The sequence below is a fragment of the Gopherus evgoodei genome, chromosome 1, assembly GCF_007399415.2.
Source record: "Gopherus evgoodei ecotype Sinaloan lineage chromosome 1, rGopEvg1_v1.p, whole genome shotgun sequence".
Lineage (NCBI taxonomy): Eukaryota > Metazoa > Chordata > Testudines > Testudinidae > Gopherus > Gopherus evgoodei.
This window is the reverse complement of record NC_044322.1, coordinates 335,863,967-335,881,857: the sequence shown is the minus strand read 5'-3', so window position 1 is coordinate 335,881,857 and position 17,891 is coordinate 335,863,967. Positions and strand designations below refer to the sequence as shown.

General features: G+C 41.9%; 1 protein-coding gene across 1 annotated transcript in view; it reads right to left on the bottom strand.

The window, feature by feature from the left end:
- CERK (ceramide kinase) overlaps positions 1–17,891 on the bottom strand; it is a 75,943-nt gene that overhangs the window by 46,002 nt on the left and 12,050 nt on the right. The window contains 6 exon segments of the mRNA XM_030549256.1: positions 3,016–3,031; positions 3,034–3,078; positions 3,867–3,911; positions 3,914–3,991; positions 7,944–8,066; positions 9,288–9,401. Coding sequence (XP_030405116.1) covers positions 3,016–3,031; positions 3,034–3,078; positions 3,867–3,911; positions 3,914–3,991; positions 7,944–8,066; positions 9,288–9,401 — 421 coding nt within the window.

Genomic DNA, 17,891 nt, shown 5'->3' with positions numbered 1-17,891 from the left:
GCAAAAGTGTCTGGCTTCAGCGTGCACACATCTAAGTGCAATACACATCTGCATCGATTTGAAGAGGAACTTTTAGTACCCATTTAAAAAGCCAAACTGGGCAATTCAAAACACAACATCGTTTTTTAAAGAGCAACATAAGGACATGTTTCAGTGGAGTACTGCTAATATTCAACATTAATGTTCTTTACAATGTGCTTGCATGGTCTGAATATATTTCCATTAAACTATACCAAACAGATCAATCATTCCAACTATATTTAAAAATATATTTTAATTTCCCCAACACATCACACTATAAGAAAACAGTGTTCCCTCTAATTTTTCCACCCACATGCAGAATGAATTTTGTTATGTGCACCAATATGGAGGTGATATGTGACACATCACTTCATATTGGTGCACATAAAATTTATGTGGTGGGTGGGGCTGAGGACTCTGGCTGGGGGTGCAGGCTCTGGTGTGGGACAGAGGATGCGGGGGGCAGGGCGTTGAGGGCTCCGACTGGGAGTGAGGGCTCCGAGGTGGGGTCAGGGATGAGGGGCTCTGGGCTTGGGCAGAGGGTTGGGATGCAGGGGGTGGGGAAATGGGGGTTTCAGGTGCAGTGGAGCTCTGTCAGGATACGGTGGGAAGAGAGGACTCCCCCAAGCTCTCTCTCCCATCCCAGAGCACCACCTGGGCTGATGGGGAGAAGTGCCTCTTCCCCAGCCGTGGCTGGTCCAGGCCAAGCAGGGTCTGGGGAGGAGCACCTGTCCGCTGTTCCCAGCAGGTCCGGGGCTTGGGGAGAAGCATCTCTCCCCACCGCAACCCTGAGTGCCTACACAGTGTTTAACAGACAGCTGCGTGGCCGCACAGCATAGAGAGAATTTAGGCCACCAGTATACGTCCAAAAGAATAATTCCCAACTACAGAACAAGTCGGGGGCAAAACTGAAATGGAGCTGTGGCTAAATCAAATGAGGTGTGCCTACTAGTAAAGGATTACATTGTAATGGGGAAAAAGTGACTGGATCCTGTAATTATTCACTGCCAGACTTTTTAAAGTTTTAGCTTTTAACACAAGTACAGAAATTTGAGTGAAGTATAATACTGAGTGGTGGTTCAACTCTGCTGAAACGTGCTGATGAATTTATCTGGTTTTAGGCCCTGATTCACAAAAAAAACTTAAGCATGTGCTAACTGAGTTGGGGCTTAAATTTAAGTGTTTTAGTATGTTTATTTGGTACATAAAACTATAGACTAACTTAGCTTATAAAGTTCATGCAAGTGTAAGAGGGGCTTACTTACCTGTAGCTGGAGGTTCTTCGAGATGTGTGGTTCCTATCTGTATTCCACTGCAGATTTAAGCATGTGCACTACGTGTCCGGAGCCAGAGAATTTGAAAGTAGGATCCATTGGTCTGCACATGCACCCTGGCTCACACCTCATGCCTCCAACTCAGCTGATAAAGAGCAAGGTGGACTGACCACCTCTCCAGTTCCTTTTTCACCATAAATAATAGAAGACCCGAAGCAAAGGGAAAGGAGGACTGGTAGTGGAATACAGCTAGGGACCATACATCTTGAAGAATCTTCAGTTACATGTAACTATCCACTTTTTCGAAGTGATGGCCCTTATTGTATTTCACTGTAGTTGGCTGACAAGCATTACCTAAGGAAGAGGAGGGTGTGGACAGCAGGGTTGAGCAGAGATCTGCCATCACAAAGGAAGCATCAGCAGCACAGTCTTGCATCAGGGCATAATGCCTTGCAAATATGTAAATGGAACTCAATCTGGCCGCTTTTCAGATGTCCAAGAAGGGTATGTCCAGAAGAGACACTCTAGTTGTTGCCTGCGCTCTAGCAGAATAAACTCTACCCCTTGGGAGGTGGGGTTCAGGAACTGATGCAGAATAGAATGTAGCCAGCTATCCATTTGGAGATTCTCTTGGTGGAGATGGCATGGCATGCTCTCTAACTCTCTCTGCTATGGCGACAATAGTACTGGGATTTCCTGATTGGTTTTGTTCTCTGAAGATAAAGGCAAGGCTTATCATAAAGTGAGGAAGTAGAGTCTTCATTCTTCTATAGAAGCTTGCAGTTTTAGGATAAACAGGTAAGTGAATGGACTGGTTAAAGTGAAATTCCCAGACTACTCATGGATGAATTTGGGGGTGTAGATGTAAAGGAACCTGATGTTATGGAACACAGTGCATGGAGGGTCTGCCATCATGCTCTCAATTCACCAACCCTTCTCAGTGATGTGACAGCTATGAGAAAGGCAACCTCATGGAAAGGAGTGTGATATGGAACACGTAGCTAAAGGCTCAAAGGGGGCCTTGTCAGTACTAAAGGAATGAGATTCAGGTCCCATTGGGGCAGAATCTTCTGAGTAGGCAGGAAGTCCTTATTAAGTCTTTTCAGAATCTATGATTAGAGGATGTGCAATAATCAAGTAGTCCAGAGGAGGTAGATGGTATGGACTGACCACTGCTAACTGAACTCATAAGGAACTGATGGATAGACCCGACGTCTTCAAAAGACAGGATATAGTCTAAGATGAGAAGTTGTGGACATGAAGGATTCTGACCTGGACCATACGACTGTGAGAAGGAAGTGGAGAAGAAGAGGTCAGCCCACCCCCGCCCTTTATCGCCTCGGTTGGCGGCATAAAGTGAGCCAGAACACATGGCATGGACCGATGGACACTAATTTCAAATATCTGGCTCTGAGCGCATGGTGCACATGCATAATCCCACCGTGGAATACAACTGGAACTACACTCACAGAAGATATTGATTCAGGGGGTTAACTGGACTCCTCTGAAATAGTCCATTTTTGCGTTTGGGAATAATCCCAAATTCACATGCAGCAGACCCAAAGAGCATGCTTGTTTTGAAATGCTGTGATTACAATGATATCATCAAAGTTATCACATTACCATAAACTATCTTGTTACAATAATCTCTTCTCCAGAAATTAAAGCTATATATTCCGTGAAAATAAACATGTAAATTAATATGAATGAAATCACTTACCCATCATACTTGTATTATTAACTTCAAATAAGTTATCCTTAGCATGGTTAGCATGTTCAGTTACTATGGAGAAAGACAAACACATAGCTTATAGGAAGGCTTGAGTGAATAAGTAAGTTTCATAAACTTATCAAGTAATGTTTCATAAGTTCCATAAATAAAACAAATGAATGTGGCTGTCAAGCAGAAAACAAGAGACAAGGTGGGTGAGGGATATATTTTATTGGACCAATTTCTGATGGTAAGAGGTCCAATAAAAGATATTCCCTCACCCACCCTGTCTCTCTAACATCCCGAGACCAACTACATTGCATACAAACAGAAACAAAACCATTACAATGTCTTGGCTTACCAAAATTTTTCATTTCAATGAATTTTACAACAAGGAAACAACTGAGAAATACATGTACTACACAGGAGGAAAATTCTTTGTGTACAAAACATTAAATGTAAATTTAAGTGTCACATACATGTATCTTTCATTGTGAGTCACTATCATTAGTAATTAATTCATCAGGGTAACACCTATGCAGTTTTAAAGGGCAAGTTTTATTTATTCAAGTGGAAAAAAGCAGGATTCTGTTTTATAAATTAAGAGCTTAAATAGCTTGGATGGATCACTACCTACAAAATGGTCACCAGTGTACTGAAATAAATGGTGCATTGCTACATCACCCTCATTTGTGAATTGCAGGGCTATAGCTACATTAGCTAGAAATCAGCTATTCCATTTCGTATACTTATTAATGCTGAAAGAGTTCTAAAAGACATTTTCTTAAGCTGTAAGGAAGAGTTGCTTTAAAGAATTTCATATTGTATTTAATGAGAGATTGAAGTAGATTATTACTCACTAATAACATCAGTGGAGATGGAAGCTAGACTAAACAATGGAGCACTTTTTGTTCATAGATCCTCTTCCCTTGCCGTTTTCCTCCATATGGATTAATATATATAAGGAGTTGCTTTGGTCTAGATTCTGGGGGTGGAGAAAACAAACACCCCACATTGTTAGGCACTTGAGTATCAAAACAAGCCAGTTATTACATTTAAGTACATACTCATAAAATATTCGTTAGTGAACAGAGACAATTTGAATAAAGATTTTATTAAAATTCCTTAGCGTGAGAATTAAGTGAGTTCCTATATATGGAAAGAGCAGCAGAAAGTTTCATATTACTTTCAGACAGTTCTGCAGTCACCTTGCCTTTCCACTAATGAAATGACAATGGCATCAGAGCTACCAATAAGATACAAGCTAAGGTGGCCACTGGAAAGAGGCATATTATCTTCTCCTTGGCAAACAATAAGCATGGCAACTGTATGCATCCTGTGGGTGAGATGAATGTAGAAATATCCCTGTATAGAAGGTATTTCATAAATACAATTCTAGAAAATAGCTTTTGTAACAGGCAATTGAATGATCCTCCACATGATAGAGAAGTGGTAAGTATATCTTGTAAAAGCGTATTCTGAACTGCAGGAAAAGACTCTGAAGATTTGAACTCAATATAATCTAAGAATACCTATCATAATTGTCTGAAGTCTGTTTGAATGGACTTCAAATTTGACCTCACAGAGACAGTGAAGTCAAGGAACCAAACACACCTATTACAACAGGGCTATTCAACTAGACACCTTAAATGAGAATGCTTTCCACTGCTAGAGGGCCTTATCTGTACTTTACTAACATTAATCAATTAAGATTCAAAGTATCCCTATGGAGGTATTGATTATTATCCCTATTTTAAAAAAAGTAGGATTAACTAAAATAGACATTAGTAAACTGGCCAAGCACTAAGTGGAAATCTGTGATTGAACTGGAAATAGAATCTAGATCTCATGACAGACCTTCAGCCACACTGACCCTTTCTAAAACAGTTGGCAACCTAAGGCCAGTTAGCCCAAATTTTGAGACTCAAGTTGGGATGCTTTTCACAGATTTGTATGTTTCAACAACAAAACAGGACTGACTGAAAGTGCCAAAATTTGAATCTTTGCCAAAAAAAAAAGAGTTTTTTCCACAGAAAATTCATATATTTTGTCCAGCTTCATCACAAACATCATCTGTAGTGGAACATGGTGAAAAGCATCAGGTTGGCTGAATTAAGACAACTTTTGACAGGAATGTAAGATGAATACTGAATATATTACTTAGGTCTTTGCAAAGAACCAAGGCTATCCATATTACAGTACATGATTTCATATATAGCCAACTCGGACATTGCATAAACAAGACTTTTTTCCCCAGCACTGACTGCATATTGCAACTCATTCACTAGTCCTTGGAATCAGTCCTGTAAACCTAACGTTCAATTCATTCTTTGGCATCATGGACTAGTCTTACAGGCTTACCAAAGAAATATTTATGCAAACACCTTTTTACACAAAGATACGTCCTGTATAATTATTCAGAGACAAAACTTAAAAAGAAAGACAACGACGAAACTGGATTCTACTCCTTTTTCTGCATCATCGTGGTCTACTAAATTTCAGACACCTCCACATGAACAAACCCATTGTAACTGGTGGAGTTACGCATACATAGCTGAGAGCACAATCTAAACAAAAAGCTGCATAAATAATTTTGAGCCCAATCTTCCCTGCAGAGCCTCTATTAATGGTGATATTGCATGGGGGGGGGAAACCCACTTGACATTCAGAGCACAGGCTCAGTGTGCAGGCTGATCATACATTTATTTGTAATTTTTAAACTGAGTACATTTAATACAGAAATTATTTAAAACAAATGAGGAAACCTATAGTGTCATTTTGACGAAGACATTCTGATAAAAATTATGATTTCAAATGTGCTTGTCCTCAATCCCAGAAAAGGCACACTAGCTTCTCTCTCAGACACCTATTCTAGAAGTGCAGATTTAGAACTCTATAAATCACTCTCTTGGTCCTACCACAAAAAGGGCAATCAGCAAGTTCACCTTTCTCAACATCTCTAGCATAGCACTGAATGTCATCTGATAAATTAGTATTTTATTAGAGCAGTGTCCATACACCCTGATCAAGATTGGGGCCCTGATTTCATGTCTTAGAAGCAAATTTCACTACCGTTGTAGATGTGACTAGGTAGAGGAAGATATGGTCCCTTTCCTGAAGAGCTTATCAGTATGTGTTATACCTGAGAGGAAAATTGCACCTCTTAACTCAGTAAGGAAATTTTCCAGGCAATATCAATCAATCATACACACTAATATGTGCACCCATAAGCCTTAAGTAAAACTATTGGGCTCAACACTGGGGTATGCAGGTGAAATTCTGTGTCCTGTGTTATACAGGAGGTCAAACTAGATGAGCCAATGGTCCCTTCTGACCTCAAAATGGATGAAACCAAAGAGTTTATGTATTCAAGCTTCTGGACAGTTCACTGTTAGTACCGGAATAACATTAAAACCATTCAACAATAATTCCCTCTATTTTTAAAGTAGTTTTAAGTAACATTAAGATTCTGAACAAATACCCAAGGCAAGCAAATTCCCAGTTAAGGCAAACACCTAGTCACAATAGGTGCAGAATGGGAAAAGTGAGTGAAGATTTTGTCTCTTTGGTCTCCTCCTTTCATAAGTAATGCATACAAAGTACTTTAAAAACAATGCAATACTGGTATTACAGGAACTATACAGCCAGCAACTACCAAGCACTCTGAAGTAGCTGACACTGGTGTGAGAACTGTAACTTGTTTTATTGGAAGAAACATTAACAAAGTTATCATCAGATGTTTGTTCCCAGTGTTTAAGACTCTGGGAAGTTTACTATTCCTAATTAGTTATACTGGGCTTGTAGTTCGAGACTCATCATTCTAGGTGCTTTACATAGATCTGTATAGATCTGCATAGATCTGGTCTACACTAGGAAATTAGGTTGGTATAGCTATGCTGGTCAGGGGTGTGAAAAATCCACACTCATGAACGATGGATCAAACTGATCTAACCCCTCCCCCTCCGCATACAGCACTAGGTTAATAGGAGAATTTTCCCATAAACCAAGCTACTGTCTCTTGGGCAAGTGGATTAGCTACACCAATGGAAAAAACCCTTCTGTCAGCATAGGTAGTGTCTTGAGTGAAGCTGCGCCACTGCAGCATTTTAAGTGTCGACAAGCCCACAGTCCATGCTCCAAAGGGTTTTCAATCAAATACAAGTGATCTGTGATGGTGGAGGTAGGGAAGAAGAGCTTAAGCAGCAACGTATTTTTGAATCTAATGAAGTTTCAGGAGGTGCTGGGGATACTACAGATGGAATGGCTATTCTGTAGTAGTATCAGCCCTGGCTAACATACAAATGTTTATGCAGTGGTCAGGGAATCCTTGTCAGCATGAATGTATGCAAAAACTCATACCACTCCAAACCTTCTGCCCCTCTTGAAGAAGCAGGCTAGGGCACAGGTGAGAGTCCCAGGAATGACTAATGGACTGTTCCCATTTCATGTGACCCATACTGCTGAAGAGACAGCCCCATTTTCCAGCTGTTTCAACACTCGATACAGATTTCCCTTTAGATCTCAGGACATCTGAGAAATATGAAAGCAACATCTTCTGTGCACTCAGCAGAAAACCCCTCTCATCCATTCAAGTACAATACTATGGAAAGTCTGCAGGCCCTACATTCTCCAGTGCTTTACACAGCCATTTACACTTGGACAAATAAATAAGAACCCTACTATTCTGATCTGTTAAGGTTTGACATTCACTTTCCATAGGTATTAAGGGCTACGCTGCCTTGCACTTTGCAACAGTGGGGAATCAGATACTTGCTAGTTCAAATGCAGCACACCTCCTACCCCTTGACTGCTCTCCCTTAAGAGGGCATAAGCTAGGCTTAAGGGCTTGAGTCAGCCACTTTAATAGAAACTTAACTAAACTGCTGTAGGCACCATGAAAATAATGTTGTATATTTCAGTAATTTAGTCAAACTTACTCTGTAACTCAAGTAATTCTTTAAGTGCCTGTATCCACTGGTTACACAGTTGCTCATCAACGCACCAAAATGTTACTTCGCTGCACCGCCAGCGGTGTTTTTGTGCTCTTTTCACGTAATATACTATATATATAAAACAAAACAAAACAACATTTATACATTCTATATTTATTGCAACAGGTCTGAAATGTACTTAATTGTGGGTTGAAGCCCTAGTTTTAAAGACCTGTGCAACATATTTAAAAGACAACATATTAATGGACCAAAAGACACTACTACCCCCTTCTAGAATGTTTCCATTTCTCATAATTCTAATAGGAAAACTTTATGTGTGTTTGTAAGAGGAAAACAAAGTATTTTTCATGATTTAAAAACAGTAATTCCCCCCCACCACCACATTTTAGCTTACAGTAACTGCTTAAATTTGAAAATGATTTTTTTTAAAGATACTTCTTAGCATGCCCAGAGGAAGGGACGCTGGGTTATTACATGGTTGCTTACACAAAACACAGAGTTGCAGCATTCATATGTGCCTGAATTTCTTTTGTTTCGAAAAATTATATACCATATAAAGTTTGCAAAGTTCATGTCAGAAAAAACACCCAGTCCTCAGTATCACCTTTTAAAATCACATTTGTTTGCAGGAAGCTGAAAGGAAGAGGGTGAATCTGAAAGCCATTTCCAGTCTCTTGAGAAGCATTTGTGTGGGTGGAAGAGAACCACCAAAACATTTCTATTTTTCCAGTTTGAACAATGACACACACATCCCTGCAGACTATTTTCTCACATTTAGTCCTTCTATAAAGCCTTGGACAAGTACATTGAAGTCCCCTTTCCAGGGTTAGCTGTACGGAGGGTTGCCATTATATCACTAAGCAGGTTAGAGTACCACTGTATCTCACTTGATTGTACAGCTGAAGTGCTTACATAAAAGAAAGCCCTGACACTTGGAAAAGTCTGTGAAAGATCTTTTTTCACACAGTCTGTTCATTAATAATGACTGGAGTTTTCATGAGGACTCATTTTCACAACATCTCTTATTTGATTCTCTAGTGGAGTCATACAGAATTTATGATGCCACAATATTTACTTTGCAACAGCGAGATGTAGTAAGCAAGGGTTATGATTTCATTGTGGGACCAAAGAGAAGGAGATTAGCCATGAAGGAAAGATTTTATTAAAACATCTTTAACAATGACAAAAAGCCAGGCTCCTGACCAATAGTTTTGCTTATAAAAAACTCTTTGTTCAGCTTCCAGATTCAAGTCCCCCTTAAAATAATCTACAGATTACTACAGTTAAGCAATTACTGCAGCATTCTGAAAATAGGAGTGATTTCCCTACCTGTGAAAGCATGCGGCTTTGCCATTTTTTGCCATTTTCCACTACTACGCTGCTTCTCGTCAATTTCAGTTTCTTCTACAGCAATAATCTCAGAGGCGGGCACAAAACAATTTCCTGTACAAAAACACAACATCAATACATTAAAACTGAATGTTAATACAAAAACATTAAAATAGTCTCAAAACATAAATGTAAAATGTGTATTTCATATAAAAAGTAAAGATTATATAGGTGAATATCAGAGAAGCAGCTTTGAACAAAGCCATGTACAACCAAGGACATAAATCAGAAATATAGGGTCAACACCACTCACTCAAAATTGGCCCAGCCATGTGCCCATCACACTCCCGGTCCCTCCCCCAGTCATGACAAAGGCAAATAAATCTTCAAATAAAGTGTTTTGTAATTCTAACCATGGCTGTTTCAATCCTATTCCTGGTACTGAAGAAAAGCTTACTGGTGTCTAATTTCTACATCACCCTCGCACCATGATGATCTAGTTATACCTCTACCCCGATATAACACAACCCGATATAACACGAATTCGGATATAATGCAGTAAAGCAGCTCTCCGGGGGGGCGGGGCTTCGCACTCTGGCGGATCAAAGCAAGTTCAATATAACACGGTTTCACCTATAACGTGGTAAGATTTTTTGGTTCCTGAGGACAGTGTTATATCGGGGTAGAGGTGTATTTCAGAAGCCTGGCTATATTAAAGTGGGAAGTATGGGGGGTGGGGGGGAGAGATTTCACTGTACAAATAATTGTTAAATTTATCTAGTCTAAAAAGAGTAGGAGGGTGTGGCAGGCCAACCATAGCTATTTCTGTTTCTAAACAGACTCTAGAGCATAAATATAACTTAATTTATTGAATAAATATTGCCAGCTGCAATTTAATCATGATTAAGAGTATAATAATGGTCAGCTCTTTTGATAATTAAATAATAGAACCATTTATGTAAGGGGATTTCAAAATTTAGTTGCCTTGACCTGGCTAAACACGAAGCAGTCAAGAGGAGGAAGGCAAGAAACAAAAGGGAGAAAGATATATTTACGTCTACTGTGCTTTTGTTTTTAATTCTACTGCTGAACTGTATAAGTTACTCAGATATTCTTCAATATTAAGGGCAATTCTGTGTTGCATTTACAATAAACAAACTTTTACTGATGGCTCCTTTATGCTATATCCTGGACATGTTAAAATTAAAATGAGATATTCCAATTAGATACAATGTAAACAAAGATTCTGAATAGGATACTCATTGGCATGTTTGCTAGAAGAAGTAACAGAAGACATATTGCTTTATTACACATTTTCTATACACTAAAAAGAAAAGAAAACTGTCTAACCTCGTAGGTAACAATAAATTCATACAAATTTTAAATACATATTATTGCAAGCATTTATATGGCACGAGGCTAGTATCTGGGCTCATTTTACATTAGATAAAAAGTAACCCTACATCACAACCACCACCATTTTAAAGACACATCAAGAAAATTTCACTAATCGAAAATGAGAGAGGAAACTAAGCCAGCAGCAGGCAGAGAGCTAGCTCAAGTTTCACGACTCCTTCTGAATGTGGCCAGACTTAAGCTCAGATGTATTCCTGGCAAGAGAAAATTCCAGAGATGTACCTGCTACTAAAAATACTTAGTCCAGCAATCCTCTTAGTTCTTAATCTTGGGAGTTTAGTTTAAGCATTCTAGAGGAAGGTAGGCAGGCAGCATAGCAGAGAGGTATCCAAGCCGTATGACTTGTATATAGATTTTACTGGAAACACTGATTCAGCCAGAAGTTGACTGGCAGCCAGTACCAGGTGTGGTACAAACACACAGTATGTTCGTCATAGCCTAGATCAGTACCACTCTCTGGACAAACATTCTGTTGTGATGAGCTCCAACTGCTGAATCCCACATGTAATTAAGCTCTTCGACTCTGGGTAGCAACTGATCACTGTTCCTAAATCTGGGTCTCAGGAAAGCTCTCCAGGGTGCAGACCCTGTGTTTCAGACACCCTTTTTGGGCAGTGAGATGCTCCCTAGATCCTAGAAGAGGATGCTTGGACTCTTTCTCCCTACAGTCCATCTGGCTAAGGGAGCTCTGGTTTCCTAGTTAACCCCTTAATTGCTGTCACAACTTTCCAGACAGTCTCTGTGCTACAAATCAGACTCCTGCTACACAATGAATGCTCAAAGCTACACTTAAGATTACATTCAAAACAGAAGTTCTAATACAACTGGCATTCTCAAAAGAAAAATAGAGTTCATAAGCTGAGACAAAAATTGCTGAAACTGTCACATAGTTCTCCCTAGTTAACCCTGCCCTGAAGGCAAGAGAGACATTCTGAATTAGGGAAAACTTCCAAGCAGCTTACACACACAAGTCTATATATTGTTAAATAACATTTAATGGGGCTAATAGAGTGCATGATGGGCACGAATCGGCCTAGTTTTCTATATAGTTCCCTTATCCTCTTTTAAATAGAAGTTAAGTGTCTTGATTCCACCACTTCTATAGAGTGTTTTCAACAGCTGAGGGTTAGATCTATCTCTGCTTACAGCTTTCCCCAGACAGCAGTAACCTTAATTCACAATAAAGTCATCGGTTTCATTTCTGACTTCGACTGGGCAGTACCAGTGACAGTGATAAAAAGCATCTTGCAAATTCTACAGAAAAGCTGCTTACTCATTACTGGTGAATACGAGTTCAAACCATGGTTTGAGAAATCTCAGTTCCATCTAGGATGACTACACTAATTTATAAGGCCCTACTGTACTAGTGCTAGGCACTGTACAGAAACCAGACAGGTCCACTGCTTTGACAGGACAAGACTGCCTCAACTTCCAGCAAGTTAAGAAAAATGTACTCCATGACAGGGGGTAAAATTTCCAGCTCTCTCTTTTCCAGTGCCAGTCAAAATACTAGCTCAAATGTGAGACCAATACCAAGAACATTCCCACATAGTTTTGAAAAGTTGTCATGTTACCTACAGATGGACAAATGTCATTGAGATGAATATAGGGTCTCACTTACTCTGCCAATAGAACGTTGTGGTGAAAATGTAAGGTCAAACTGTAGCCTAGGATCCTTGTCCACTGCACCCTATTCCCTTCCCTGATACAGTGGGTAGTTTCCACAAGTAGGTGCTCAACAAATTCATAGAGCAAGCTACAAAAGGGATCATACTAAAAATCATCCCGCCCTGCCCCCAAACAGAATTACTTTATCTGCCAACAGCCTGAAATATAACCACAAAAACCCACCCACAGAAGTAAATAGTAGGGCAACTCTGAGAATCTGTGGAGCAATTATTCCCCTTGAAAATAATCTACACACTCAATCTACTAACCCCATACATCCCCAGAATAGTTTTACACTAAACTGAAATGTCTTAGTGTAGTTCATTGCCATTTACACCGGTGTGAGATCAGTATCAGACCCTATATGTAAAGTGTAGGGTATTATGGGCCTGTCTACACTACAGTTTAAATCGATGTAACTTACGTCACTCAGGGGTATGAAAAAAACACCTCCATGACCAACCCAAGTTGCATCTACTTAAAGCAGTGTCCACACCATGCTATGTCAGAAGGAGACACTCACCCATCCGCAGAGCGTGTCTTCACCAAACATGGTGCAACTGCACCAATGTAGTGCAATAGTGTAGACTAACCCTAAGAGTAAGAGTTAGCCCTAAAAGACTAGCTCTGGCTGACAATACTGTAAACTCCCAACAAAATGAACAACTAGTTGAGTACACACACACACACACACTCTCCAGTCTGTATCAAGATTCAGTAGACACAGAATCTATTGCTGAAGCTTAATACATAAAATAAGCAAGGCTAAAGTACAATCCAGCAAAACTCCCTATCATTCCTTTGTGGAAACACAGAACTATACATACTATATGTACAAAGTTTCATGACTGATCTGTTCAAGTCTTTGTAAGCCACAACTGCTTGACTGAGTGGATTCATACCATAAAGACCTCTATCCTACTTTTAATTTTATGTATTCTACAACGCAAGTCTCAAGACAGAAGCAGCACTGCTTCAGAAAAGCTGATTTGCCATGTAAAAACTCACGGAACAGTATGTTAAACTCTGAGGCACAGTCAAGAGCATTTTCTGACACTTGGCTTTGTTAATATTCCTAAAGTAACAGTAAATAGTCAAAAGATAAAATATTTTTAGTAAATTGTGAATATTAAATCCTGAATTCAAAATCAGCATGTTACTTTAGATTATACTGTGCCAGGTATGGCAATTTCCTGCCATATCCTTGAATACCTTCATGTATTAAGTTTATGTATTAGTGGGGGGAGTTCAGGATTTTATGTAATCTCTCTCAGGGGAAGATGTGTCAGATGAGAGTCCTGGAAGTTCAAAGTCTATACTGAAAATGTATCAAAGAAATATGGACTTTTTGGATTTGGATTAAGTGGATTTCCCAGAGAATTCCTAGGCAGAGATTGATGCAATTTCCCAACCCTGGTTATGTAAAATCCCAGCCTTTCAAAGCTATGCCCTGCAGAGTGAGTCTTTACCTGCTGATTACATGTTAGCAGGAAAAGCTCAAAGGCCTAAACTGTATAAAGAAATAGTTGACCTGCAGTCTCTGTTCTCGATCTAAAAGCCACGGGGAAAACCTAGTTGTGGGTTTTTAAGGAATTAAACCTAGAAGAGCTGTAGATTGGCGTGGGGGGCGGGGGGCATCTGGTAAGCTTTGAAGCATGTGTGTAGGTTCCTTTAAATATGTTTTATCTTTAATTCTTTTACCTTAAGAATAAATGTGCTTGCTCAGAATGAACTCAGTGGTAACTTATAACTTGGGGCAATACATTTCCCTTGGAGGGAAAGCAATGAGCAAAGTGCAGGCACTGGCCTTTCAGGCAGTTTGGCTTGCTGGGGATATCACAATGTCAGGCAGGGAGCCACACTGCCTTAAAATCCCTGGTCAGGAGGGAGAGACACACCGAGGGTATGTCTACACTACGGGATTATTCTGATTTTACAGAAACCGTTTTTTTAAAACAGATTGTATAAAGTCGAGTGCACGTGGCCACACTAAGCACATTAATTAGACAGTGTGCGTCCATGTACCGAGGCGAGCATCAATTTCCGGAGCGTTGCACTGTGGGTAGCTATCCCATAGTTCCCACAGTCTCCTCTGCCCATTGGAATGCTGGGTTGAGATCCCAGTACCTGATGGGGAAAAAAACATTGCCGCTGGTGCTTCTGGGTACAGCCTCACCCCTCCCTCCATGAAAGCAGCAGCAGCCAACTGTTTTGCGCCTTTTTTCCTGAGTGAACTGTGCAAATGCCATAGAACAGCTAGCATGGACCCTGCTGAGCTCAAGACAGCAATCATGGACGTTTTAAAGACCTCGCGCATTCTCATGCAGTCAATGCTGAGCCGGGACCTGCAGAGCTATGCGAGGAGGTGGCGGCTATGGCAGCGTGGCGACGAGAGTGATGAGGACATGAACACAGAATTCTCTCAAATCGCGGACCCCTGTGCTTTCAAGATCCTGCTGGTAATGGGGCAGGTTCTAGCCATGGAACGCGGATTTTGGGGCTAGGAAAAAAGCACAGACTGGTGGGACCGCATAGTGTTGCAGGTGTGGGACAATCCCCAGTGGCTGCGAAACTTTCGAAAGCGTAAGGGCTCTTTCATGGAACTTTGTGACTTGCTTTCCCCTGCCCTGAAACGCCAGAATACCAAGATGAGAGCAGCCCTCACAGTTGAGAAGCGAGTGGCAATAGCCCTCTGGAAGCTTGCAATGCCAGACAGCTACTGGTCAGTCGGGAACCAATTTGGAGTGGGAAAATCTACTGTGAGGGCTGCTGTGATGCAAGTAGCCAAAGCAATCACTAACCTGCTGCAACGAAAGGTTGTGACTCTGGGAAATGTGCAGGTCATAGTGGATGGCTCTGCTGCAATGGGATTCCCTAACTGCGGTGGGGCGATAGATGGAACCCATATCCCTATCTTGGCACTGGAGCACCAGGACTCCCAGTACATAAACCGCAAGGGGTACTTTTCCATGGTGCTGCAAGCACTGGTGGATCACAAGGGACATTCCACCAACATCCACGTGGGATGGCTGGGAAGGGTTCATGAGGCTCGCGTCTTCAGGAACACTACTCTGTTTAAACAGCTGCAGCAGGGAAATTACTTCCCAGACTACAAAACAACAGTTGGGGATGGTGAAATGCCTGTTATTATCCTGGGGAACCCAGCCTACCCCCTGATGTCATGGCTCATGAAGCCATACACAGGCAGCCTGGACAGTAGTCAGGAGCTGTTCAACTACAGGCTGAGCAAGTGCAGAATGGTGGTACAATGTGCATTTGGCCGTTTAAAGGCGTGCTGGCGTACATTACTGACTCGCTCAGACCTCAGCCAAACCAACATCCCCATTGTTATTGCTGCTTGCTGCGTGCTCCACAATCTCTGTGAGAGTGAGGGGGAGACCTTTATGGCAGGGTGGGAGGCTGAGGTAAATCACCTGGCCGCTGATTACGCGCAGCCAGACACCAGGGTGATTAGAAGAGCACACCAGGAAGCGGTGCACATTAGAGAAGCTTTGAAAACCAGTTTCGTCACTGGACAGGGTACAGTGTTACCGTTGTGTTTGTTTCTCCTTGATGACCTGCCCCCCCCACTTGATTGACTCATTCCCTGTAAGCCACCCCCCCCTTTGATCACAGCTTGCTTTCTAAGGAAATAAAGTCACTCTCGTTTAAAAATCTTTATTACTTAATGATAAAAAGAGGGAGAGAACTGACAAGGGAGCCCAGGTGGGGTTTGGGAGGAGAATAGTAGGGAAGGAAAAGGCCACTAAAAAAATTTCATAATAATGAGAGCCTTTTGGTTGGGCTGTCCACTGGGGTGGAGTGGGCGGGTGCACGGAGTCTACTCCCCCGAGTTCTTACTCGTCTGGTGGGTGAGGAGGCTAAGGAACATGGTGAGGGGGGAGGGTGGTTATACAGAGGCTGCAGCGGCACTCTGTGATCCTGCTGCCGTTCCTGAAGCTCCATCATACGCCGGAGCATGTCAGTTCGAACACGCAGCAGCCCCAGAGTTGCATCCCGCCACCGCTGATCTTCCTGCCGCCACCTCTCATTGCGAGCATCTCTCCTCTCATCTCCTCACCTTGGTCCCTCCTGTCCTCACAGTCACTGGCATCTTTCCTGTACTTTGCTACCACGTCCTTCCACTCATTCAGATGAGCTCTTTCATTGCGGGTCACTTCCATGATTTCCGAAAACATTTCTTCTAGCATTTTTTTTTTCCCCGCCACCTTATCTGAGATAGCCTTCGGGATGGAGGAGGGAGACTTGAAAAATTTGCAGCTGCATGAAGAGGGAAAAAAGGGAGAGAAGATATATTTTAGAGAACAATGCTTATACTCTTTCACGATGAACAACACTATTCACCTTACATAGCACATGTGTTTTCACTACAAGGTCGCATTTTGCATCTTAATATTGAGTGCCTGCGGCTTTGGTGTTACAAATCACAGACGCAGGTCCGGGCAGCAGAATTCAGCTCGCATGCAGCTATGGTAAACCATTGTCTTTCGTCTTCTGCAGCCTTCATCTATTCAGGGCCTTCCTTTCCCAAATAGCAAGCAAAGCCCGTTGAGTGCTGCTTCTTTCCTGTTAACGTGCAGCAGCAGAAACCATCCCGTGGCTGGTATCATGGAAGATCACTGCTGAACACCTCCCTTTCCCCTCCCCCAAGCCACGTGGCTGTAGCAGGAAAGACTCCTGCTAGCCAAACACGGAAAAGCTCAGCGTCAATCGCACCTCCCTCTCACCCTGCTTGGCTACCTGCAGGGAAGGATTTCTTTTAAGCCACGGGCAAACAGCCCAGTAGGAATGGCCATCTCTGTCCCCTTACTGAAATCCTGAATTTCAACCAGGTTACCATGAACGATATCACTCTCCTGAGGATAACACAGTGAGATAAGAACGGATGTTGCTTGAATGCCAGCAATCACCAGGACCATACGCAGCTAGGCTTTGTCATGCAATGATACCAAATTACTTGCTACAGGCATGGCGTGGTCAAGTGTCCTACCATAGAGGATGGAATAAAGCACCACTGCCCAGAAACCTCCTGCAAAGGCCCTTGGAGTACCTCCAGGAGAGCTTCCTGGAGATGTCCCTGGAGGATTTCCGCTCCATCCCCAGATATGTTAACAGACTTTTCCAGTAACTGTACTGGCTGCGAATGCATCCCAAGTCCTCAGGGCAAATTAATTATTAAAAAACGCTTGCTTTTAAACCATGTCTTATATTTACAAGGTACACTCACCATGGCTTCATTGTCTGGGATAGTTGCTTGGGAGGGCTGAGAGGGTAATTCCGTCAGGGTGAGAAAAAGCTCCTGGCTGTTGGGGAGAACTGAGTGCTGTGTGCTCTCTACAAGCTCGTCGTCCTCTTCCTCCTCATCTTCCCCATCCACAGAATCCTCAGCCATGGGCTGCGATTACCACCTCCACCTCGGAATCCTCGGACAGGGGTGGGGTAGTGGGGTGGACCCCCCTAGAATTGCACGCAGCTCAGCATAGAGGTGGCATGTTTTTG